Genomic DNA, 24,793 nt, shown 5'->3' with positions numbered 1-24,793 from the left:
TGCCTCTTGGAAAACCACAAGGATGCTGCCTGTGCCACTCAGGCTGGGGGATGGGGTGGGGGCTGAGCACTGGTGCCTTCGACAGAGGCAGGTGCTGCCCCCCCATAGTTAGTCTGCAGTACCTGCCTGCGGGCTGGTCTCTCTGCCCCCTCTAGAATGGAATCTCCCCCAAATCCCGGCGAGTCCTGAGCAGCCAGCCGTGTCCGGGCTCCATTGAGCGGGCTGTGCCAGGCCAGACAGAGACTGCATCACGCTGACGGCCGTGGGCAAAAACCAGAGACTGGGTTGGAAGGGACCTTAAAGCCCACCCAGTGCCACCCCCTGCCCTGGGCAGGGACACCTCCCACCAGCCCAGGTTGCTCCAAGCCCCCTCCAACCTGGTCTTGAACCCCTCCAGGGATGGGGCAGCCACAGCTTCTCTGGCCAACCTGGGCCAGGCTCTCACCACCCTCACAGCAAAGAATTTCCTCCCCAGATCTCATCTCAATCGCCCCTCTTTCAGTTTAAAACTGTTCCCCTTTGTCCTGTGGCTCCCCTCCCTGATAAAGAGTCCCTCCCCAGCTTTTCTGGAGCCCCTTGAGGGACTGGAAGGGGCTCTAAGGTGTCCCCGGAGCCTTCTCCAGGCTGAACCCCCCCAACTCAGCCTGTCCTCACAGCAGAGGGGCTCCAGCCTTCGGAGCATCTTCGTGGCCTCCTCTGGCCCTGCTCCAACAGCTCCATGTCCTCCTGATATTGGTGGCCCTGGAGTTGGAGGCAGCGCTGAGGAGGAAAAAAAAAAAATAGCAGTGTCTGTTTCTTTCCAGATGTTCCCTGATGAGGTACCTAAGTAACACATTGCAAGAATTTCTAACTCTTGTGCAGGTCTTGCCTCTGATAATGATACATTAAAAACATCCCAGCTTCCTGATTCTGCAGTTCAACAATGCTATTCAGCCAAGCAGGAAGAAATAAAGTAACTAGCTAACTGAACTTTAGGTTTTAAAAAGCTTTTATTGCTTCAGGAGCTCAGTATAATAATATTTAAAGACTTGAAATATTCCTTTGTGAAGTGCAGCTATGCTCTCGGGGAGGAGGAAGGCTCTAGAACTGATAGCTGAGTTTACTATTTGAATTGTCTTCACAGTAGTTACTCAATTTACTTGTTTTTTCCTTCCCCCCCTGTATGCAATGAAAGCTTAAATCACGCTCTATTCTTGGTCATTTTGCAGCTTCCTTAGTAATAACCATTCTTGTGTTGCTATTTAATTAATAGGTTTACTGATAGTGTATAAGCCAGGGTAAAATCCAATTCACAATCTGAGTTGTCGTGGCTCGGCAAAGAAATAAACAGTAATTAAATGAAGCATCTAGCATTCTGTTGACAAGAAATTAAATAGCAGGTGTGGAAACTCCTGGGAAGTTTGGCTGCCAGATATTGTAATGACCTGAACATTAACATTCTTGGGATTATCCAAATGTGAAGCAAGTGCAAATGCTGTCTGGGAAAGGAATGGAGGCCTCCTTTCTGCATGGAGGAAAACAAAATGAAGTGCTTTCAGAGACCTGAGACCTGTCTGCTCAATAACTTTTTAGTGCACAGAATTTGGGCTTTACACGAGGGGGAGTCTTCCCCAGATTGTGTATTTCCCCAGTCATCCACCCACCAGTTTTCTGAGAGGCTGGTTACAATGGAGTTGTGGCCTGCCAGTGAACACAAACTGCCTGGGTGGCCCCCTCCCCTGTACAGGAGAAGTAAAAAGCACTGTTTTCCAAAACGCAAAAGAAAGGTTTCTGTAGGCCGTGAGAAGCAAATGGGAGGAGAGGTGCAGGTGAGGCAGTGCTGAGAACACTCCTTTATCCACAAGAAGCCTTTCATCAGGAGACAAAGTGCATCCCTTCCAGGCATGCTTGGATGGTGACTGGATACCTCAGTCTGTAGGAGCCTTCTCCTCTCTGGCCCCAGGGCTGTTTGTGCATTAAGCTTCACCCAGAGATTAGTGGCTGGTCCTGAAACGTGGGGAAACATTTCTGCCATTCTTTTCTCTTTGCACAGAGTTTAAGATCATGGCAGTTTTGCAGTCATCATTTAATGGGAGCTTGTTTGATTTCTGGGCTGGAGCTTGATCAAAGGTCCACTGAAACAAACACACCACTTCTAGTGAGCTTCATGGGCTTGGGAATCGGGCAGTTGATCATCCTGAAAAATTTCCCAGAAGTAGAGCTGTAAAGAAATACGTGAATGATGTCATAAAGCTTGCTTGGTGCACAGGAAGGGCAGGGAATTCTGCAAAGAAGCTGCAGCTTTATGGAGAAAATGAAGACAAGGGCAAGGAAAGGATACGTTTAGGAAGGATGCTGGGACTAAGTGGTCGAGACAGAAGTTGGAAGAAAGTATCCCAGACCTATGTGGGGATATAAAGATGAAAGGCCCAAGATGAGAGTCAAGTATTCAAACTGAATGCAGAAAACAAGAGCCTAAACCATGACGCAAGGTTCAAATGAAAAATGGCATGGATGGAAGAGAAGAGAAGACTTGGAATACCAGTAGTAGAGAATTATACAACACAAAGTGAAGGAAAAGCAAAGTAGGAAAAAGAATGGCAGCCCAGAAAAAGAAACAGGCCAAGAGCAGAAAGCAGCTTGTGGGTACAAGGCCATGTTGTATCTTTAGGTGTGCCTTGCTTGTGTCTCTGACTATAAATGTGTGTAAAGGAGCATTTGGTAGTTAAAGGGCTACTTTTAATCTGAGATCAGTGAGTGAATTTGCTACATGTGCGTGTCCTCTGGTAAGGAGTTCATCCTCTATGTCTTGTGCTTGCTGCCAGTGCTGTCTCAACGAAGAGAGTATGTACTGCATACCCCAGTTTGGGGATTCTACTGTAATGGGCAAATTTTAATGCCAAATGCTTTAGTCATGGTGTCTCTTTTGCTCCTAATTGATCAAGTTTGAGAAAAGAACCACTGTCAGTCATTGATCACTGATGTCAACGTAATTAATCTGTATTCATACAGAACCCATGCTATTAAAGTTCATTCAAATTCAGTGTTACTCCTTCTTCAGAGGCTCTTCCAACAGCAACAAAAAAACTTGTTTCCTTAATTCTAGGGCTGTAACCCTCTTGCTGAGACTGGTCGAAGCAAACTACAAAATCAAAGAGCTGTCCTAAACCAACAGATCTTAAAAGCAGTAAGAATGAGAGCTGGTGCTGAAAATCTGTTAAGGTATGTGTCATGACTTCCCAGTTCTCTTGCCTGAACAATAAAATTATTATTTTTTAAATATTTTAAAATTCTCTTAGCTATTGCTTTTTCCCAGTCTGCCTAACAGCTCTCCTAACATGCTGCATGAATTACTGTTGGATACTTTGTCAGTCCCCCTGGAGTTTTTTTAATGCTGTAGCTTTATAGAGTTATCACCAGCTATAAAGTGCACTTTCGAAGCTGCTGCATTGTAGCAAATCAGCTGAATGTTAGACTATCTTATGCTGCTCTGTTTGATCAGCTTTATTGGTACCAATGTTGGCAAGTTAACCTTGCAGAATATTGTAATGAGTTCTTTTTACACCCTGAAGCAAATAAAGGTACCGTAACTATGCTGTTGCCTTTTCCAAGATCCTTTAGATCCATGCTCTGCAGTGGAAAGGACCATCAGTTGCCTTATTTATTCCGTGTGGCAGTGATACAGGAGCAGCAGGGTAGTGCACATTTAATTTGAGTTGGATTACGGTTGGCACCAAATTCTCCTGCAGTTTGAGGCAACTGGAAGAGACTTTGCCCTTTATCTATTATATTTTGTCCACCAAATCTTTTCTAAGTCACCATTTATGTGGCTCTCCTGACAGGAATACCCTAATGTTGACCCTGTCTTAAGGTTATTACTTCCTGTGATTAACTGCTTAGCAAACAGTCCTGTCCTTTCCAACAGTCCATCACATCCACAGAAATGAAAATTTGGGGTTTCTGAGATATTAAGATCCCTCCTGCGGAGGATGGTAAGGTAGACCAAACATGGGGCATAATTAAATTGCTGCTGGCATCAAAGCTCACCAGTTATCTCTGTCGTGCTGCCTTTATCAAGGAAGATCCACTCCACTCTGTATCTGTGTCCAGTTTGGTTTATGCAAGCAGCAAATATTAACATTGCTTAATCTAAGCCATCTCAGGTATTCAGTAAAGTACAGCGTAGAAAATTCACAGATAACGCATATTTATAATGCAAAGTACAAGCTTAGAATTTTAGCCTTGGAATAACTAGTTCTTCACCAAGCTGCTACATTAAACTGAAGGATTGTTCCAAGGAGAGGCTAAATGTATGAGAGAGTTGTTAATAAATATTTATGAGGGTGAATTTTACCTTACAGTAAAGGTAAATGCAAAATGCTGCAAACTTAAAGTAAATTTGTTATTGTCTAACAATTGGGACTGTCTAATATCTTAAGCCTGATGTGGATCAAGGCCTTTTATCTTAAACTCATACCTGTGGTTATAGGTAACAGTTTAAGTCTCTTGAAAACAGTAATGCTGTATGGAGAATGGGGTTAGAAATAGTCACACAATATTCTGAAATACACAAACAGGAAATCACACAGAAATTCCCTGCAGGGCTAAATACTAACATCCACTGTGCTAGCAGTTCAAAATAGAGAAAACTGTATTGTATTAAAAATAAATATCTTTTTCTCTGTATATTTGGTTGTAAAACACTCTGCAGTAACAGTTTCATGGGAAAGTTGTTTTCTTTTATTCTTAAGATCAGAAGTCTCAACAGATCATTGTTCAATTTATAAAGTAGGGAAGTCTCTTTTGAAAAAATTTCTCCTGACTTCCCCCCACCTCCACCCTCGTATCATCTTATAGGAAAAGATCACATAATCCAGGAATGGGATAGTGATTCTGTTTAAGATGCTCTAGTTTTGTTCATTAATGTATCTGAAAATAAGCCCAACACTTAATCGCACACAAAAAACATAGCACAATAGCAAACCTTTGATGTGTCTACATGCTGTTATCTGGAAACTATCCCAGGCTCTCCCTTCACTGAAAAACCTAATAAATTCTGAAACATCAGGTCTTGTATTATCTCTTAAAGAGATAAAAAAAAAAATCTTAAAAATGCTGAGAATGCTAGCAAGGGGGTCAGCCAAGCTTATGTACAAAACCTTTTCCTCAGCAATTAAACAATTGTCTCTCTCTCTGCAGAGCAACCACTAACAACAAAGTACGAGAGCAGGTACTACTGGAACTGAGTTTTGTAAACTCAGACCTGCAGATCTTAAAAGAAGAATTGGAAGGACTTAATATCTCAGTAGAAGTTTATCAAAATACAGAGTAAGTATAAAGCTAAGCTACTCAATTATTAACAGATCTTTTGTTTACCACTGGAAACAGAATTGTTTGTAGGTGAATGTGAGTGCTGGACAACAATTACGTGAAAGAACAGAGCTTGACAGGAAGAGAACGTATTTAATGGTAGATTTGTTGACCAAGGGTTAGTCTGTATGTTTGTCTTTCACTTGGGAAAGGTATGTACCACTAATCCTTAGATACAGAGTTCCTGTGTGGAGGAGAGTATTGCAAGAATGGAAGGCTTTTGGGGCTTTATGGGGAAACACAAGACACCAGCAGAATTTCTAGTACTGGAATGTCTAATTGGTTCAGTGCATCCTGGAATGAGCAAACTGCATGATCTCAAAGGCGGTGTACACAGCAGTTCTCTCTTTAGCTGGAGAAGGGAAGTCCAACACTGATTTGGAGCTCAGAGCAGACTTGAGGTAATCTTTAAGGTGGGCACTTCAGTGATAGAAATCCATAAATTAGCTGGCTAAACCAGAGAAATTTTTAGTTGACAAAGTTGGAATTGTTCCAAGATATTTTTCCAATTGTCTACAGACTGTGTATCTCAGACTTCCTACTCTTAGACCTTTCATTGTTAAAGTTGGTATACTTTGGCCCTGCTCTTCCCTGTGTTAGACACACATCCCTCCTACGCAGGAAACCATTGGCAGCATGTAAAATACTGATGATAACTATTGATAAATACCATAGCTCTTACCTTGTCAGATGTCCTAGCAACCATGGAGCTGGTTTCTGTCCATATAACTTGTGCAGGTGTATAAAGGTTGAGGTAAATTGCAGTAAGCCAGCCTTCGAGAGTCTCCTTTTCTTTCCTTGAAGGAAAAATAGGCTAAAGTTAAAAAAAAAAACCAACAAACTCTTTCCTTACTCTCTTCTTGAGGAGTCACAGGCCATTAAGCAGACTTTCTTGGGCAGGAAGGAACTGTTACAAACTATGTACCTTTTACTTGAACATCCATGAGCATACTAACTTTCTGTCATCATATGAAACAAAAGTAATTCTCAATGGAAAACCAGAAAACAAATATTTCTGAATCTTACTGTTTTTTTCCAGAGAGACTTTCAGCATTCCCTTGGTACCTCTTGGCCTGAAGGAAACCAAAGAGGTAGACTTTACACTCCCCCTCAAGGTAAATTTCAGAGATGCATTTCAAAATGAATAGTTAACAGAAATAACTTCCATTTCATATTTGTTTAAAGAAGCAGAAATATTTTACGTACAAATTATTATTTGTTTCATTTGCCCTAAAACTGAGATCACAATGTGTTAAAAATTAACCACCAATTATTTGGGGTGCTGCTTATATCTAACTAGGATAAGGAGTCAGAAGATGTTATAAGATATCCCACTTAAGAGATGGTAGAGCAGAACCAAAGAGAATAAAAATTCCTTCTGCAGTTTCTGGTTCCAATGAAACTATTGATTACTACTAATTGTGAAAGGAAGTAGTGAGGAAGGTTTTACTCAGGAGTCCTACTCCATCTTGCCCTGACCAGGCTGTCCCTGCTGGGAAGCAGCGTTGGAACAATAACATGGCTTGTTTGCTGACTAATGGGCTTTGCTGGCCATTGAAGCCACCTGCTGTATTTTTGGACTACCATACTGTGCAATGTAGATTTTATCTCATGATAAACCATTTTACATCACTGTAGCATTTGTCTCTGCTTTTCTTCTGAAGGTTAATCTCCATGGTCAGATTATGGTACCACTTTATGCCATTGCAGCTTTGTTAAATAAAGTGGAATTGCCCTAATATGGCTGACAAGAATTTGGCAGTCTCTTTCTGTTAACAAGTTTTTTATGGTCACTTGATTCCCTTGTTATTTTAGCTAACAGGGTACATTTGATCCTTTCAAAACCACTAAGTGTTGTTTTAAAACCAAATGGAGTTGATGTAATAGGCGTTTGGTTCCTTTGCACCAGACTGAAATTTCTTGTCTCAGATTTGAAATCAAGTTATTACTTCTATTGTCTTTTTGTAGTCTCTTTGCTATATGTTACTGTACTATTGACTGAACGGGAGCAGACACTGTGCAAACCACAACTGAATCAATTTTGTACTTCTTTGCAACTGCAGAAAAAAAATGAATAGGTTAATTTTAGATACGCTGATTTTCTACCTTTTTTTTAGGACTTTATTCTGGAACATTATAGTGAAGACAGTTCTGAGTATGAAGATGAAATAGCAGATCTCATGGATCTGAGACAAGTAAGTTCAAGTATGACGTACCATGAGGTCTTTTAAGCTACAGTTGTAAATAATATTGTTTCTATGGAATCAGAATATGCCACTGTTACTTACAATTTCAATATTGTAATTGACTTAATTTCTGAGATACAGAACAGGAATCTTCATTGTCCAAGAGCTTTACCATCTGAGTAAAGAACATGTAAAGAAAGGGATGAATTTACACAAAGTGATTGAGCTATTGACACATCCTATAAATCTAAGATTTGTCTTATCTACTTTTCTAAAGTATCTTAAATTTAGCAGGAAGAGTGTTGAAGTGAATTTATCTGGCAAAATATTTTAGTAGAATGGTGGTTATTTCTAACTATTGTTTCCTTCCCATGTTATACTAGAAACATGAACTTTATTTGTAGCTGTCATAAAATACCTACAATTTTTATTTAACTAGCTCTAAGACTTGACAAACAGATCCCTTTTGCTTACTTAACTCTGAGACTTGCCAAACGAATCCTCTTTGCTTCCTTAAAAGTTATGTACTACTTCTGTGCAGCTGAAAAACTCTTACTTGGAATGCATCCATATGGCCTTAAGCTCACTGTTCTCGGATTCCACACATTTCTGTGATATGCAGAAGTCCAAAGGAAGCAGAGATTCATCCTTGGTGTTTCAGTATTCCTCTTGTAACAGCAGAATATACTTTATTCTAATCTATTGTATTTTAAGGCCTGCCGTACTCCCAGCCGAGATGAAGCTGGCATTGAGATGCTGATGAGCTATTTCCTTCAACTTGGTTATGTAGAAAACAGATTTTTCCCACCCACCAGGCACATGGGAGTTTTATTTACATGGTAAGTGTGTAGTTCATGTTTGTCTTTTGTCCTTTTTTTTTTTTTTGAACACTGTTAATCATTAACTGCCATGTTTAAATTGAGCATGTCAGTGTGCTTCTCTCCCCCCACCCCCTGCCCTGTGTTGTCAATTTGTGTGTGTGTGTTAAGAGTAAACCTGATACAATACACCCTCTTCATGCATTGGGTAGATTATGACTTGGGCTACAGGTTAGCACAAGGGAAAAACAGAGAAAATAATCTTTGTTTTGGGTATCTGCAGATGTTTCCTGGACTCTGAACCTTGGTGCGTGAAGCAGATGGGGAATGGGTCAGAGCTGAATTCCTCTCTTTCAATTTTTGGCTAGAAGAGAGGAGGAGCGACTTAATTTATTATAGTGGAGTGTTTATTACATCAATGAGCAAAAAACTCTGACTTCAGAGTTTTTATGATGAAAAAATGTGACTATCAAGCAGCCAAGAGGAACTGTTAAATTACTAGTCATAACTGCAAGAAGGAACTTAAAAATACAAGCTGTAGAGGATCTGACCGTGCCAGTAGTTGGTCTTGGGCAACATCTAAGCACGAGAACAGAGCAGCACGTGTGGATGCTGCCCCAGTGTGCTCTCAGCCTCTGGTGTTTTATGGGCTCCTTTGAATTAGCTGTACTGTGCTTACGGAGGCACCGCTGTAAAACCTGCAGAAAACCAAGCCTCAAGTAAAGCTGTTCTCTGGCTTGCAGCATTGGATTGTCCTCACAGTACATAACTGTTTCTGCTCATCTTAATTTTCACTGTAGCAGAACAATTATTAAGAATTCTACTGCTTCTTTTGAAAAACAGTTTGAAAATAACTCTTATTCCAATGGACTCTGCTAATCTTAACACTTCTTCTAATACTTGTTTCCCAAGGTATGATTCCTTCACAGGCGTCCCAGTATGTCAGCAGAATCTGTTGCTTGAAAAAGCTAGTATTTTATTCAACATCGGAGCCCTCTACACCCAGATTGGAACAAGATGCAATCGTCAGACCCAGGCCGGACTTGAAAATGCTGTTGATGCTTTTCAGAGAGCTGCAGGTACAAGTTTTAAAATATTGGGAAGATCTTTATGCAAATATTCCTAACCTCGTCCTGACAGCCTGCAGACTTCTGCATATCCCATTGACTTCATTACGCAAAAAAAAGAGGAATAGGGAAATTCAAGAAGCCTAGTTAAGAGCTGAGATGAAGCTTTAAGTCAAAACCTGGAACTGTAGTCTGAACATGCACATGAAGACCATGAATACTGTGGTTAACGATTAATGAACTGCAGGTCAAAAGTCTGAGTAATAGCCCTAACGTTAACTCTGTTCATTCTTTGTTTCACCAACCTGGCTCATTTTACCTCAGTAATATTACATGGTGTAAAATCTGTACAAGAAGCAATTTAAAGGGTTGATAAGGGGCTTAAAACCTAGTTTTCCATATAGTCTCTTCAAAATTAATCTTACCGTGTTCTCTGGTGAAATTTGCAATTCATTGGAAGTTGACCGCATATTTTTCATAGATTCCAAAGGCAAACAGGTTAAAATACTCCGTCAGTCTCTGTCCCAAGGAAAGAAAAATACAAATTTTAACAAAGGGAATCATATCCCTTATGTTACACAAGCTTTTGTTTTGTTTTTTTCCAAGTAGATTTTCTAAGGTTTTGTAAATCTTAATGTGCTTCGTGTAAGGCTTAAAGACATGGCCTATGTAATTAATATGTACTGTAAGATTTATTTCTGTGCAGACAATCTATGGCTATTGGTTTCCACTGTATGGGTGGCTTTATCAGCTGCAAACCATGCACCACAGAGCTGGATAGTGATAAAACCCCTCTTTAGAATACACAGCTATCAAAAAATTTGATGGTATTTCTTCATGCATTTACTAAATAAATTGTTTTTCAACCTTTGTGTTTCATCTAAAAGAAGTTTCAATACATAAGAAATTTCTCCGTTTTACTACTGCTCCTTCCATTTTGCGAATGAAAAACTTAGCAATTTTCTCTTCAACATATTTGCAGAACAGAATTAATTCAGAAATTGAAATGCATCATTTGCTCCCACAGTACCTTTGCAGGGCCCCAAAGCAGCGTGCTCAGGAGGCATTTCATTGTACCTGTGCACGGCTCCGTAACACTCTGCATTACGTTGGTAGAGACGTAATACAGAGCGCGTGTTAACCGCTTCTCTCTGCCGAGTGGAAAATGTTCCACAGTTTATCCTCAGCAAAGCTCTCGGTGTGTATTTCTCCTTACTGCAGAAGCAGAAATATCTTGAGAATGAAAAAAAAATTCCCCCTCTGTACTTTCAGTTCCTTTCAGTAGGGCACTGCATTAGTACTTGGGGGGTAAGTTTGGGGTTGGTGGTTTTGGTGCAAAAAGGCAGAAATGGCCACAATTCCAATTTGTGTAAGGGCATATTAATAAGTTAAAATAATAAAGTCTAATACAGAAAAGGAAACATCAGAAACCGGTAGTAGGAAAACACAGCACAACATGGCCAGAACTGAATGTAGTGGCAAGAACTAAGATTGCAGAAGAGATTTACAGAGATTTACACTTAAAAAGCAGAGGTCTTATCATTACACTTTTGTAGTATTACCAGCAATTAACAGGCTACTAGAACTCACTAAACCAGTTAGATGACGTGCATGCTGAAGGTTACGCTTCCACCCGTGATACTGTTACTTAATATTTACACTATACTTAGTGTTTGCTTTTAATTTGATAAATGATAGAAACGATTAACATGTTGGTGGAACCAAGTGTCTAGAGCAGGATCTAATTTTACCCTATTAAATATACTCTTCTAGTTTACTTACAGGGATGGAAGTGAGCCTTCATTGGGACACAGTGCACTTAGCAGCATCTGAAAATGAGATTAATAATTAAGTTTATATGTTTGTGGTGCTTTCTTCCATCCACGGGTTCTACTGCCACCTCCTTATAGCTGTGTAGATTTTTTTTTTTTTCCCCCCTGCCATACACAAGTCACATTCAGTTCAGCACAGCTCTGTGGTCAATCACAAGAAGCATTATAAGCAAATCTGAAGGTATTGCCTTCAAAACTTGCAGCTTTTGTTGCTGTTCTGAATTGTAACTTTGAGAACTGTGCCTGGAGATGTTTGATGGGAATGCAAAGCAAAACCTGTAGGTCAGTTTAATTTCATGTGTACTGAGAATCCCTTCAGATTGCTGTAGAGCAATGCTGGGAAGTGCACTTTCAGTTGGAATTGTTATGGTACATGCTAGAATTGAGTTCGCTTGTTTCTCTCTTTGTAATGCTGACAAAACCATTCCATGATTTCAGGAGTCCTGAGCTACCTAAAGGAGACCTTTACTCACACACCAAGTTACGATATGAGCCCAGCTATGCTGAACGTACTGGTAAAAATGATGCTTGCACAAGCTCAAGAGTGTGTTTTTGAGCAGATCGGTCTTCCTGGAATACGCAATGAGTTTTTCACACTAGCAAAAATGACACAGGAAGTTGCCAAGGTAAAATATGAGACTTAAAATGTAGTCTTTACGATAACTGTTTACAGTGCTATGTTACTAGGTACAGCTTCTAGTGATATTAAGGGAACTTATCAAACCTAAGGGACAGCTAACAAGCTACAATGAAAATCACAACCTTTCAGAAGATTAAAACATGAATACTTGGGCAGTGGACTCGCCAAAGGTTTTTTACAAGCTATTGATCATACTGCTCTATGTACAGGTCTTATCCATAGAACAACATACAAAGGATGGGGTTGTTTGTGTAGTTCTTGGTTAGGTATTGAACACAACCTGTCTGTTGTTTCCCAGCAGCTGGCAGTTATATGAACCTAAAAAGCTTTAGTTCAAAAGAATAAATTGTAGCTGGGAGAGGACTCTGATGAGCAGAGTCAGATTGGCAGCTGCAGAGCTGTCTTAGGACTTGCCTGAAAAATGGGGAAGCACGCTGTGCCCCAGCAGTGTTCATACTCAATTGAGGTTGCTAACATCAAAAATTGGGTATGCCAAGAAGATAGGAATAAGCTTTCTGAGCTGTTCGGAGTAGCAGATACATAGAATTGGTTCCATGCTACATAAATGGGCACAGCCTTTCCTACCAATCCTGTAAAGGGCCTACAGACCCCAACTTATATGTAGGATTGAACAAGTGCAGGGGAAGGATTTTAGATTTTGTAAGGTGGAGTAGTTTGATCCATTAAAGCAGCATTCACTGCTTGAAAAGCTATTTCCTCTCCATAAAGAATAGTAGCCCAGTTTTAAATAGACTGCATAAACTTAAGGCTAGGTATGACTCCACAGTTTCAGAAGTGAAGCACAAGCCTAGTGTATAAGTAATATGCTTCACCCTTTTTCACAGCTTAATTAACCCAATGAGATGTATTTGTAATTTAAAAATTATTATAGGGTGTTTTTATTGAACTTTGAAGCCATATAGATTGACTGACCTAGTCCAACTGTTCTTATACAAAATTTATTTACTTTTCTTGTAAGGGAAAAATCAGAGATGGAATTTTGCATATTCTCAACTTATCTCCAACTCTTTATAACCATTTTCCCCCACCTCTTAGATGTGATACACATGAAATTATCTTAAGGCTGAATATAATATCCCTTACTTGAGCTCCTAACAACTAATGTTAAATTCTCATACTTGAATTCTCTGCTTTATTTTAGGTGGGAGAGGTTTACATGCTGGTTAACACTGCAATGAATCAGGAACCAGTGAAAGAGAATATCCCCTATTCCTGGTCTAAGCTGGCACAAATAAAGTCAGACCATTACAAAGCTCTGGCACATTACTTCATTGCCACCATTCTGTGTGACCATGAATGTAAGAATGATACATTTTCTATTTATTCATATAAATAACAATAATAAACAGCTATAATTTGGTCTATGAATAAGACTAGGAGCCAGGACCTTTGAGGTTCAGTATATGTTAAATTGTGGCCATTTTCCTGTGCAGATATGAGGCCATGCTTTTTTGTCCTCTACAGAAGAATGTGAAAGTTCAGTAAACTAACTTTTGCAGAAACAAAAGAAATATTATATCCATTATATGCTACTAAGTTGTTCAATTCCTGTCAATATATTCTGCCATATGTGTGTTACTTGCATACTTGCAGACGATAAAACTGACAGGAGTCGTAAAAACTTGAAATTCCCATCTACACATATGTGTGAAAATATTTGATTGCATTTGGAGAGAAGTAGTAATAACTACACAGCAATACACCTAAAGGGCCCGGGCAGCAAGAGATGTCTCATGGTTAATGTTCTGTATCAATTATTATAGTGCAGTCCGGTGATGATGAAGATGAGCAGGAGAAAGCCTTGTCGCAGTTGTACGACTACATGCCTGAAGGACTGATGGTTCTCACAGTTTTGAAGGACAAAGTTCAGAGAAAACAACTAGGTAACTACCAGTTTTAGCCAGCTACTAGATACAATTTGAAAATTACCTTGTATTTATTGTCTGTGGAAGATGACCAATACTTCCTAATTTTTTTCAGGGAAAGCACATTTACGCAAAGCCATCGTTTACCATGAAGAAGCTCTAAGAGTCTGTGGTCTGTGCAAAAAGCTTCGAAACATTGATGTTCTGCAGGAGGTTCTGACAGCTGCACATAAGCGCTCACTTCTCAAATATGCTCAGCAAGAGACAGAAGACGACTTTCTCAGCCTAAGCCAGGCCCCAGATATCCTTCGTAAGTAAACACAGCTAGAAATAAAGGGTATCTAAGCATACGTGCATATGGGAATATGCCTTTATTTTATGTGTATGTATACATAGAGAATATAAGTAATGTACAAGTTACACTGTACATTGGAGTTCAGATTCCTCACACGTTTCCTCAAACACAGATAAATTAATTTTGTTACAGCTGATTTACAGTGTTTCTTTCTCTGGCCACATCATTTTCTGGGGTAGATAACAAGGGTTATTATTTAGAATTCAGCTTTTTTTTGTTGTTACTATCTTGTGAGCTACAAAAAAGGGAAACTTTAAAAGCTAAAATTATATGGGGGAAAACTACGTTCCTATGATTCTTGTAGCATAACTCTTATACTGGTCTCAGTTGTTAACTCAGTTTGACTGGTATTGGTTCTTCCTACTTTAGTCCAGCACATGCACGTCTTCCCTCTTTGGAAGCAGCGGAAAAGAACGAGTGCTGTTTTTAAGTATTTCTCAAAGGAAAATAAATTAAAGAGGAGAATAGCATAGTTTTCTTTGGATGGTTTGACTTAAGTTTTCTGTATTGATACTGTGACCTCTAAAGATATTTTTAAGGCTATTCAGATATGTCTAACAAATTTCCTCAAAAATGAGTTTTCCTACAGCCTGGTAAGAATCTAGGAGAAATTTCTATCTAGCTTAGAATGCAAGAAAAATAAATGTGTACGTCTTTCAACTGATACTTGAGAGAAAACTAATTTGTTTTTCTTTTTGTTTTAGCTAAAACCGAGTACAAAATAGAAACAATTGCTCCCCAGTTTTCCAAGGTGAAAGTTAAAGATTTTTTTCATAGACTGGTACGTAACGTGCTAATGCTGACCAACCAATGTTATTTTGCTAGCGAGTATGAGTTCGCTCTAATGGGAGGGAAGGGACAGAAGTATTTCAGCCTGAAAAAATGACCCTGTAGTAAGTGATTTTTTTCAGAAATTATTGAAGAGCTCACTTCTAGTTTCAGGGATACAAGTCAACTCGAGACTAGCAAAGAATAAAAGTGCCATTTGTATATGGCTTTTGCAACATTCATTCTCAATAACCTTCATAAAATTCCTATGATGTTTCAATGGATATTTGTATGCAATTTAAGGGTGGGGAGAAACCTGCAGTGCTTAGAGATGGGTGTGCAGAACGTGTAATGTTGCGTACTACAAAGCCAGTCCTTCAGGTCTGTATCGAGGAATTGGGAGTTGCGGTTAGGATCAGAATACGCGGTTTCATGAATCGATTTATCCCCTTCAAGATGGAGTACTGTAGGACCATCTGGGATAAATCTCACTGTTCCATTTCAATGGAAGCAGCTGGAAGTTAACGTCAATAAAACATAAGATGAGCTTTAAGCATTCTAACTTAAAAAAAAAAATAATAGAAGTGCCTATTTACAAATGACAGTAAACCATAACGTGCCTGCTGCCATGTTACCTGCAGGGCCCACTGACCGTGTTCTCAGCCAAGCAGAGGTGGACGGCTCCGCGTACCATTCGCATCCACCATGAAGCAGGAGAGCTCGGATTCAGCCTTAAGGGAGGCTCACCAGTACAGATTTATTGTCTTGATCCAGCTTGTTCTGCAGCAGTAAGTACATTGGTGCAAAATTAACGTTTAATCTCCAGATTCTAGCATTGCAATCTTTTAAATGTAACTTTAGGTTGTTCCTACAGATCTATGGAGCATTTATTGAGTTCTACTGTATGTCACTATAGTAATTCATATAATCTCAACACATTTTTGGTGCTATATACATCTTAGATGTTAGAGTATCCTTATCCCCGACATGACATTAAACTAGAGTTGATTTCTTCCTCTGTTCACACTTAATAGATAAAGAGTCCCAAATAATAAAAGCAAATGTTACTCCCCATCTAGTTCAGGAAGCGAGAAGGGATTTAGAAAGTAGCTTTAGAAAGTAGCAACAACAAAAGGATGAGGATCAGGAAGGGAAGGCAAGGAGGTAGCATGTGCCCAGGGAAAAAAAGAGGGGAAAGAACATATTATCAGCTTCTAATATGTTGTTCTTTTGCAGGAAAAAAAAGCCCACCAAACAGATAAAGCAGCATGCGGTGATAAGCACAGTTTAGCTATAGGAAAGGCAGAAGCAACCACAGAAGTACGAATAAATAGAAGTAAAAACTGGAGAAAATACCTCATGAAGTATAATAGGGTAACAAAAAACATATTTCAGTTACTTAAGGAGAAAAGTGAAAAGGACATAAAACCAGCCAAGATTTCAGTATGCCAAAATCTCACTTATTAATGGCAATTCAAATAGGGAACTTGTGTACTGGAAAATGTTGCATGATTTTATGTTATATATACACTTCTGTTCCACACGTCTGGCTAGACAATGGTTTTATAGCATCCAAGAGGGAAAAGCCTTTAGGGCAGATACCATATGATCACAAAACATTTTATGCGTTTTTATAATTCCAGATAATAACCTGTGCACAATTTTTTGACAGTCAATGGGTCTAAAAGAAGGTGACTACATAGTTTCAGTCGGTGGCGTGGATTGCAAGTGGCTTGGTGTCAATGAGGTGCTGGGAAAATTCAACAGCATGGGAGAGAAGCCCATTGAGATTGAGGTGATCAGTTGCCAGGATACAGCAGCATCTATGGTATGTAATGAGGCACATGTGTTTTGCAGATTGGCTATGTGAGAGTTTTTTCACTTTCCTGGCTTTAGTCCCTGATTAGTGTTTATTTTCATGCAGTTAAGATATCTCACTCTACCAGTGAATATATAAAGCATTCAGACATGTTCAGCTTTAAACAGCCTGTTTAAATCATCATGACTTACAGCAAGCTAAAGTACAGTCTGTGCATAAGAATGGTTGGGTGGTGGGGTTTTTTGTAGTGGAGCTACTTAGATTAATTGCATTATAAATTCCAGGGCATGTTTTATTTTCCCTTAGCTTGTCCCAGAGGATGAAAATATTTCCCTGTTCAGTACTGGAAAAGCCACAATGAAAGAACAGTGGAATGTAATAAAACATTCAAGGCTAAATACTTATTTTCTTTGCACTGTTAATATATATGTATTATTTATTTTGGTGGACATTAACTTTACCAAGCTGCTGTAGAAGCTTTAGACTAAGGAAAAATGATCACAAGATTAAAAAATCTTAAGCTTTAAAAAACTTACTTGTTGTATGAGAGAACATGTAGTTCAGCTAAATCCAGTGCTTTATGCTTCTAACATTCCCTGGCAGGCTTAGGTACTGGAGTATTGTTGCCTTAGAAGTGATCAAAGTGTTCTTACTCCTGTTAGCATTTCTTGTTTCAAGAAGTTGTTTTTCCTTATTGCAAAGAAGGAATTGCACGCCCACTGTTCCAAGCTGCTGGTGGAAACAAAAGGCCTAGAACATAATCAAATTGCTTCAGGGCACAGCTAAGACATTCCCAAAATAATGTCCTACAGTAGCTCTTGTTGTCATAGTTGCAATCAACATGGAACCTGTCCAAAGACAGCAAAAAGACTCCCCTTCAGAGATTTGTGCAAGAACTATATACTTGAGCTTTGCAGAGAGCTTAGTGTATATATTGTAGAGTTACTAGAAGCCAGTAAATACCAACTGTAACAGAGCCCATGGAAAAGACTCGCCAGCCCTTTACGCTCTGCAGAGCGTACCCTTGGGTCTGTGTGGGCAAACGACCAGTCACAGCGCTCTGAAGGGCCTTGTGTTCAGGGAGTATGTCATTAGCATGGAAAGTTCGCTGTAGTCTGCCTTGGAAAAATGTTTGCACAGTCATCTTTTGTTATCTTCAAACTTTGACCCATTTTGGGTGACTGATTCTTATAATGCTACTGTTTTTTCCTACAGCATAGTAAGAGTGCGACTTACTCTGTGGGAATGCAGAAGACATACTCCTTGATCTGTTTAGCCATGGACGAGGATAAGATTGATCAGACCAAGAAAGCCCCACTGAAACTGCCTTTTTTAAGTTGGGGAACTAAAAATAGACAGAAAGCAGCAAGCACCCTCTGCCTTCCTTCAGCTGTGGCTGGAAGTTCTCGAATGAAGAAGAAACTGTCTCCCTTCACAATTCTGAATACAGAAAGTTCATTGTACTGAATCTTTAAGAAGGATCTGCTAACATGACCTTTTTCTTTAAAATGTATATTAAAAAATTGATCAATTTTATCTTTATATATACACATGTATAAATTCAGACAAATGCCATTGACTTCATTCACTGTGTATTGAGCCACTATGAAGGTCAGAGACTGGCAAAAACTGTAAAACTCTTAAGCCTTTGAAGGTTAAAATGAAGTTTTTCGGGAGGTATGCAATAACAAGATGTAGATGATAAAACTGCTTACATGAGGACTGGCTTCCTTTGGAATTTCGAAAGACAGTATCACGAGTAATCTTGTGTAAGATAGATGGGAGTTATTTATTACAAACTTGATGCTGCATGCAAAATAGGAGACACGTTAAAGGATGATTCTGCTGTAATAGAGTCAACTTAGAGAACAACAAATCACTTTAAAGAATTATCTTAACAAACCACAGGTGAGAGAGAATTACATTATTCAGAGAACCTAGCCTTGGGCCAAGGGGCAGTGTCATAGAGTTGTGGCTTTTATGCATAGACATTCTCTTTCCAAGAATACTAGGTCTATTCTACTGAATAGTTAATTTAATTCTGGAAGAGAATTAGAAGGCTTAGAAGTCAAAAGATCTTTTGAACTACAAAAGGCTTTACTCTGCTCTTTTCCTGATCTAGGTTACATTTTAAATGCCTGCTGATTCTATTGTTAAAAACAGGCTTTATTCCAAACTTGAAACTATTTAACCTACTTACCATAGGACTTGTATCTCATTGGTCTTGATAAAATTGATAGCTGTGGAAAAAAATCTCAAAACAGACATATTCCAGTATATTGATCAACAGTACATAAATTGTGGATACTTTAAAATATGAGAAAAGAAGTGAGTCTAAGTAGAATACTTATTTACTGTCATACCAAGTAAAAAACCCAAATAGATATAAAATCATCCTCCTCCTCCCATCTGGACAATTAATGAGCAAGTATTAGCTATATATATATACACACACACACTAAGGAGGGAGACAAAAAACCCAACCGTGTGAGCATTTCTTTAAGATTCTTTTATTTTCTGAAATTTCAATTAGTTGAGAATTGCTAACACTGTAGTGTTAGTTAACATTGCCATCTACAGAGTAGATACATGGTTTTTGATACTCAAAACTTAAGGGGAAAGTTTGCTTCTGGGCGTAAACTTTAAAGTTGTCATTTATTTTTAGTTTCTTATGTAATAACTGTAAATATGTTGATGACACTTATTTAAGAATAAAGATCAGATGCTGCCATTTAGTAGTACCTTTTTTGTTCTGCTACAGCTTGGGCGATACAGTGTAATTTACAGGTTTTCACTATTTCCTGCTGGCATACCTCTTCATGTTTCTGTAGCATTGCTTACAAAAAATCTAAGAAACTGTCTTTCTTAAAAGTTTATATTGTATAATACAGGAACTTAAAGTCTAAAACTTGCTTCCTTACAGAGAATGTTAAGGTATTTCTAGAATTTCCCTATGAAGGTTACATCAAAAGATACTGTAAATTACTTGTGACTCACCTATCCTTAGTAGTTACTCTCCATGCGTACTTGTAGCAGCACTTCTTTTACATACTCAAGCAGCAGCAGCCATATACTGATACACAAGACCCTGCCATACAATATTCCATACAGAGAAGATTTTAGTTTCTTTGTATGTATGGCTAAAATTACTAGCCAGCTAATGACATTTTCAGCAAAGTCACATGAATCACCTTTCCAGCTCTTAATTTCTCTTAGTCCACTATGATAGCCTTCCTGAGATACCTTCCCACTTAGCTGCACGATTAACCGCCTTTCCATTCCCATCAGCACCCTCAGTAGTCCTTGGGGAAAGGCTGAGGTGAGGTGTGTGGTGTGGGTTTGGGTTTTTTTTTTGTTTTAGTTTGTTTTTTTGTTTAACCACACACCCCCTCAATTCAAGTCAAAATTTGGGTCAAGTGCCATACAAATACATACTTACTATTTTCTGTCAGCTAAATAAAAACTCATTCTACACTGAGTAGGAACCAACAGGTAACTTAAGGCAAATGTTAATTTCACAGCAAGTTACATTCTTGTTTAGACCACAGAAATACATTACACATTTATTCTCTGCACAAAGATGTATGGGGCTATATAAAGCCCTAAAAACAAAGGTCTGCAATAGAGTAGTAGGTCTGCCTATAACTCCAGTATCAGTAATTGTTACTACTTTAATTGAACTTCAATACACTGAGCAGATAGCCATTTGAAGTAGTAAAAAGATGTTTGCAACATTAATGGCCACACACCTTTAGATCTGAAATCCAGTCTCCATGGCAAAGTGACAAAGTCTGACAGACAGGGAACAAAACCTTAAACAGATTTATAAAGAAGCTTAAGGATTCCCTAGTTAAGTAGTATCCTGTTCTGTAGTTCTAGAAATTCTAATGTTTATTATTCAGTAAATTAAATATTTATGCCCAAATTGTAAGTGTATTTTCTTCCCAAGTAAGGAATTGATATAAGTGGCAGGTCTATCTGCTGTCCACGCCAACCGGTGGATGGGATTGCTTACAGAAGTGCCAAGGTTCTATTATTCACTTTGCTTTTGTTTACAAAAGAGAGTTGAAAATCCTGCTCAACTGCCTTCCTGCTGTGATCCAAAACCCAGGCAGTATGAAAGAAGCTTTTCACACACCTCCTTAATGGGTACATGAGGCAAAAGGCAATTTTACCCTTAGTAAATAGTAGAAGAATATAATTTAAAACTAAATTGCAAGATGTCAGGAAAACCAATCCTTTTTACCAATAACTGCAAAAAAAAGAAATACTGGAATAAAAGAATTATGAATTTTCATTAAAAATTCCCATCTGATTTTCTTTGTAGGGTGTGTTGTAACTGATATTAGAATACATTATAATTGATAATTAGTACATCAAAATATATTGTAACTTCTTGTAATTATACCCACCTATATTCAAAAGCACAACATGAATTAACAACATGAATCTTAATGAAGATTTTGGATATTAGACAAGGAAATAAATTTGATAACACATTGTGAACTGAAAAAGGAGCCTGAGAAATAAATTAGTGTAAAATCAAAGTACTCCAGTAGGACTTTCCAAATGAACTCAAAAAAGTTATAAATCAAAGCTATTACTATAAAGCAACATCTGTTCACTTTTTTAAAGCACTGTGACATTTCCAGTTGCTGAAATAAGACCACCCACATATTAACAAAGTGCTTATTTCTGGAATACAATAGTGAGCAAGCAAATAGCTTTTCCATTTTTTTCTGTGATGCTGAAAGAAGGCAGCTTCCTCCTAGCTTTTTATGCAGGACCGATGCAAAACACTTTATAGCTCTCTTTCCTAGGTAATTTTCACAGCTCAATCTACATGAGCAGACCAGCTGTAAAGAAGCAGCAGCAGAGCAGTATCTAGACAATTAGCCAACACCCTCCTGTTACTGGGATTACAGAAATTGTCATAATATGTGACTATTAAAAACAATTTTTTTATCATTCACAAGACACAAACAAACAAAAAGTCTTTGTTTTCCAAAAGAGCACTATGCATGCAGTCAGGAACATAAAAACCTGTAAATTTGTTGTGCTAGTGTTTGTCCAACTACTAGCTCAAGCTCTTTGACAGACGCATTACAAAGCCGGTGGATGCTTCCAAACTGTTGCAGTAAAAGCAGAGCTTTTGTTTTCCCAACTCCTGGAATTTGTTGCACCGTCCGAAACAAGGATGGCTCTGCCAGCTGAGAACACTGCTTACGAAGAAAGGGGTTACTGCTGAGATCCTTACTCTGCTCACGGACCTGAAGCAAAAGAAAACCGCACGTGACACCGAGTGCCCTCTGCTGGAGCTCTGCTGGTGGTTTTTAAAGCAGGCTCCTCAGAATTCTGACTTCAGTGCAATCACTAGAAAGTTTTAAAAACAAGCTCCCTCCTTAAGTGTGCGCCCTTATTAAGGGTTTTGATGCAGATCCATAAAGTGTCACTAGGAAACCAACGGTTGCTTAATACCAATCATGAATTAAAACAAGGATTTTGTCATCTCTTTGATGCAATCAAGAGAAACGATAAAGTAAACAGCAACAACATAAGAACACAGTTTCCCCAGCCTAAGACAAAGGAAAATTTCAAGTCGGTTTTGGCAGAAAAGTTAAGTGAGGATTGCCTAATGCCATCCAGTGGCATCTCGGTGCAAGATTGCATTAAAAAAATCCAATACCATATTCTCCAACTTTTTAAATTTGTTCCCAAACGATCCCTCTTTCTGCTGAACTATTACTGTTGCAGGATATTTATTTCTTACATTCAAACAATAAATTATGTTGTGTTCCTTTAAGATCCTAGGTATTCTTTCTGAAATGAGTGATCATTGTGGGAAAACAGGTAATTCTCCTCATGTTTCACATTTTAATAAATGTTTGTCCACTAACACACAAAACTTACTAGTTGAGTAATAAGTTGAGAAGCTTCTCGTTGATTTGTCACAGGAAGCAACACCATTCCAAGTTCTAGCACAACAAGCTTTTGCACTGCTAAGAAATACTGATCGCTTATTTGGGTTTTCTCTACAATTACAATTCCCCCAAGACTGCTGGCCTGTATTGAAAGGAAAACAGAAGAAAAGACCTTGTTAATGACAAGCTGATGCAGTGCAAGAGAGAGCAAACTTCAGACAAGTATGAGCTGCCTGAATGCAAATCAGAGGAAGAAGAGAAGATGCAGCAACAGTGCCGAGGTTTAATACAGCATTATTACAGGGCTGCATAATTTTTTTCAGTTTTCAGGTGGAAATTGTCACAAAAGTATAGCTCCACTACAATCTAAAAATAACACAAGAAGAATGTTTTCAGAAGCATGGAACAGCCAAATACCAAGTGAAAACTTTTCCTTTTCTCTTTATGTAGTACTTACATTTCTAAACCGAACCAATCTTCGTTTGAATTCATCTCCTGCAACCAAATCTGCTTCAGAAATATATAAAATGCAAGTTCTGTTTGAAAGATGAAAATCCACAAGTCCCAAGCCATCTTCAAAAATAAGTCTGATTTTTCCTTATGAGATTGTAAAAGCAAAAAAACCAATACAGTAATTAAAAACCCCACAAACTAATAATTCCTTCATAGCACCACCTTCCTAATGTGCCAATAATCCTAGAGACTTGACAATTAACTTCGTATTTTTTAAAAGGCTTTCTTCTATTTAAGCAAAACTGGTACAAGCAATTTAAAGTTATATCTTTACCAGTGCCAATTAATAGTACTTTCAAACAACATATTTGAAAGTGCTATAGCTTCTCGGTAAACTCTGGACTTGAACAAAAACATCACATGCTATTCTGAAATGAGTTTGCTGTGCCAGCAGATGATAGCACAGTCCCAGTATCCATGCAAATTCAAGGTACTTCAGTGCAGGTGCATATTCCCAGTAGCCTCGCTGCTGTGGTTCCCAAGGAAATATTTCTGCTTCTTCTCTACTGTGCCCCACAATTACGCAAATATGACTAATCTGATCACTTAAATACACGACAGACAAACAGGAATTTTCAGCCTGCTAATGTAGGCTGTACCACAAAGATGGGACCAGCCAGGCACAGAGTAAAGCATCTTAACAGCCAATCTTAACGATACGGGGTGATAGTGGGGAATGCTTTGCCTGAATCATTTCTCCTCTTCCAATTTGTGCTTACCTTGTAGCCTTTGGGCTATCTCTGACCCTCTCCACTTCTCATTTCCAATCACATGCCCATAAGGGACAACTATAGATCCTGCTGTCACAGGAAACTTTGCTTTTGTTGTCATCAGTCCTCTTTTAAATGTCTACTTCAGTGGCAGTTACACCCTAGAAAGAAACGTGGAAGAAATATTAACACATTTTATAAACATGTTCCAAACTTAATTTTATTATTAAAATTTATAAGATGTAATACTCTGGTGGAGACAACGTCTCCTCCCCAAAGCTACCTTATGTTTAGCATATCAAAATCAGTAAGCAACCCTGTCTACTCGAATGCAGGCTGCTGGCTTGCAAATCCCACTCCCATCTTTGCCAATCTGAAAAACACCTTCATCCACCTAGCTGGGAGAAAGTCTGGTTCAATTACAAAGCTGACTCCAGAGGCATCTCCAGCCCTCAGCTAGCAGAAGTCTCTAGACAGAGTTAGAAGGTAGCTGCCAGAAGATATTATTTTCAGGTTTGCCCGCTTTATGCGGTGTCCTCACTTTAGCGGGGAACAGGAGACTTCGAGGCTAAAGAACGATTTAAGGAGAAGAGCCAAAGACGAGCCGGTCCCACCGCAACCACCACCCCCCTGAGCCACACCCTGCAGCCCGGCCCAGAACGAGCCCTCACCAGGGGCCCGATCCGAGAGGAGCAGGAGGACGGCCTCGAGGGCAGCCGCCGGCCCACCGCTGGCCTGTCCGAAAGAGGCTGAAGTCCGTCCCGGGTGCTCCGACCTCCCCGGGCCGCGGGGGAGACAGGCCAGGGGCACGAGCAGAGGCCGCCGACCCCTCAGAAGAGAGAGAGGCCGCCGACCCCTCAGAAGAGAGAGAGGCCGCCGACCCCTCAGAAGAGAGAGAGGCCGCCGACCCCTCAGAAGAGAGAGAGGCC

At 39.2% G+C, this 24,793-nt stretch overlaps 2 protein-coding genes across 7 annotated transcripts in view; one reads left to right on the top strand and one right to left on the bottom strand.

Moving 5' to 3' along the window:
* RHPN2 (rhophilin, Rho GTPase binding protein 2) overlaps nt 1–19,451 on the top strand; it is a 29,447-nt gene extending 9,996 nt beyond the window's left edge. For both annotated transcript variants that reach the window (XM_014942424.1, XM_014942423.1), the window contains 14 exons: nt 3,086–3,201; nt 5,179–5,307; nt 6,389–6,464; nt 7,467–7,544; nt 8,250–8,374; nt 9,266–9,432; nt 11,691–11,878; nt 13,055–13,211; nt 13,677–13,796; nt 13,894–14,088; nt 14,838–14,914; nt 15,543–15,689; nt 16,574–16,729; nt 17,936–19,451. In XM_014942424.1, coding sequence (XP_014797910.1) covers nt 3,086–3,201; nt 5,179–5,307; nt 6,389–6,464; nt 7,467–7,544; nt 8,250–8,374; nt 9,266–9,432; nt 11,691–11,878; nt 13,055–13,211; nt 13,677–13,796; nt 13,894–14,088; nt 14,838–14,914; nt 15,543–15,689; nt 16,574–16,729; nt 17,936–18,187 — 1,983 coding nt within the window. In that variant the 3' untranslated portion in view covers nt 18,188–19,451. The remainder of the gene's footprint in view (nt 1–3,085; nt 3,202–5,178; nt 5,308–6,388; nt 6,465–7,466; nt 7,545–8,249; nt 8,375–9,265; nt 9,433–11,690; nt 11,879–13,054; nt 13,212–13,676; nt 13,797–13,893; nt 14,089–14,837; nt 14,915–15,542; nt 15,690–16,573; nt 16,730–17,935) is intronic.
* FAAP24 (Fanconi anemia core complex associated protein 24) lies at nt 639–24,763 on the bottom strand. 5 transcript variants are annotated; one of them, XR_001412086.1, is made up of 14 exons: nt 24,536–24,761; nt 23,874–24,025; nt 23,099–23,238; nt 22,631–22,783; nt 21,764–21,990; nt 19,718–19,808; nt 18,436–18,526; nt 17,257–17,470; nt 15,537–15,681; nt 11,203–11,249; nt 9,846–9,939; nt 7,638–7,710; nt 6,032–6,146; nt 639–2,200 (listed from the first exon to the last, which is right to left on the bottom strand). XR_001412086.1 is itself a non-coding variant. In XM_014942426.1 (6 exons), the coding sequence occupies exons 2-6, from the start codon at nt 23,983–23,985 to the stop codon at nt 19,724–19,726; spliced, it is 630 nt and encodes a 209-aa protein (XP_014797912.1). In that variant the 5' UTR covers nt 23,986–24,025; nt 24,536–24,763; the 3' UTR covers nt 19,215–19,723. The 5 variants fall into 5 exon arrangements, 3 of the variants coding, with proteins under 3 accessions (XP_014797912.1, XP_014797914.1, XP_014797911.1); XR_001412087.1 differs by lacking the exon at nt 18,436–18,526 and having other exon boundaries at nt 17,257–17,449; XM_014942426.1 differs by lacking the exons at nt 639–2,200; nt 6,032–6,146; nt 7,638–7,710; ... (3 more) ...; nt 17,257–17,470; nt 18,436–18,526 and having other exon boundaries at nt 19,215–19,808; nt 23,099–23,151; nt 24,536–24,763.
* Nucleotides 24,764–24,793: the final 30 nt, after the last annotated feature.

The sequence above is a fragment of the Calidris pugnax genome, unplaced genomic scaffold (genome assembly GCF_001431845.1).
Source record: "Calidris pugnax isolate Ruff unplaced genomic scaffold, ASM143184v1 scaffold28, whole genome shotgun sequence".
Taxonomy (NCBI): domain Eukaryota; kingdom Metazoa; phylum Chordata; class Aves; order Charadriiformes; family Scolopacidae; genus Calidris; species Calidris pugnax.
The sequence above is the reverse complement of the archived record's forward strand: the minus strand, read 5'-3'. Positions and strand labels throughout refer to the sequence as shown.

Bases quoted from the DNA above. Each gene is read 5' to 3' on its own strand.
- FAAP24 (XM_014942425.1), bottom strand. From the start codon at position 23,985: ATGACAACAAAAGCAAAGTTTCCTGTGACAGCAGGATCTATAGTTGTC. The intron at 23,239-23,873 runs GTAAGCACAAAT...CAATCTCATAAG, and splicing joins GATAGCCCAAAGGCTACAAG to GAAAAATCAGACTTATTTTT. The intron at 22,784-23,098 runs GTAAGTACTACA...CTTTCAATACAG, and splicing joins GATTGGTTCGGTTTAGAAAT to GCCAGCAGTCTTGGGGGAAT.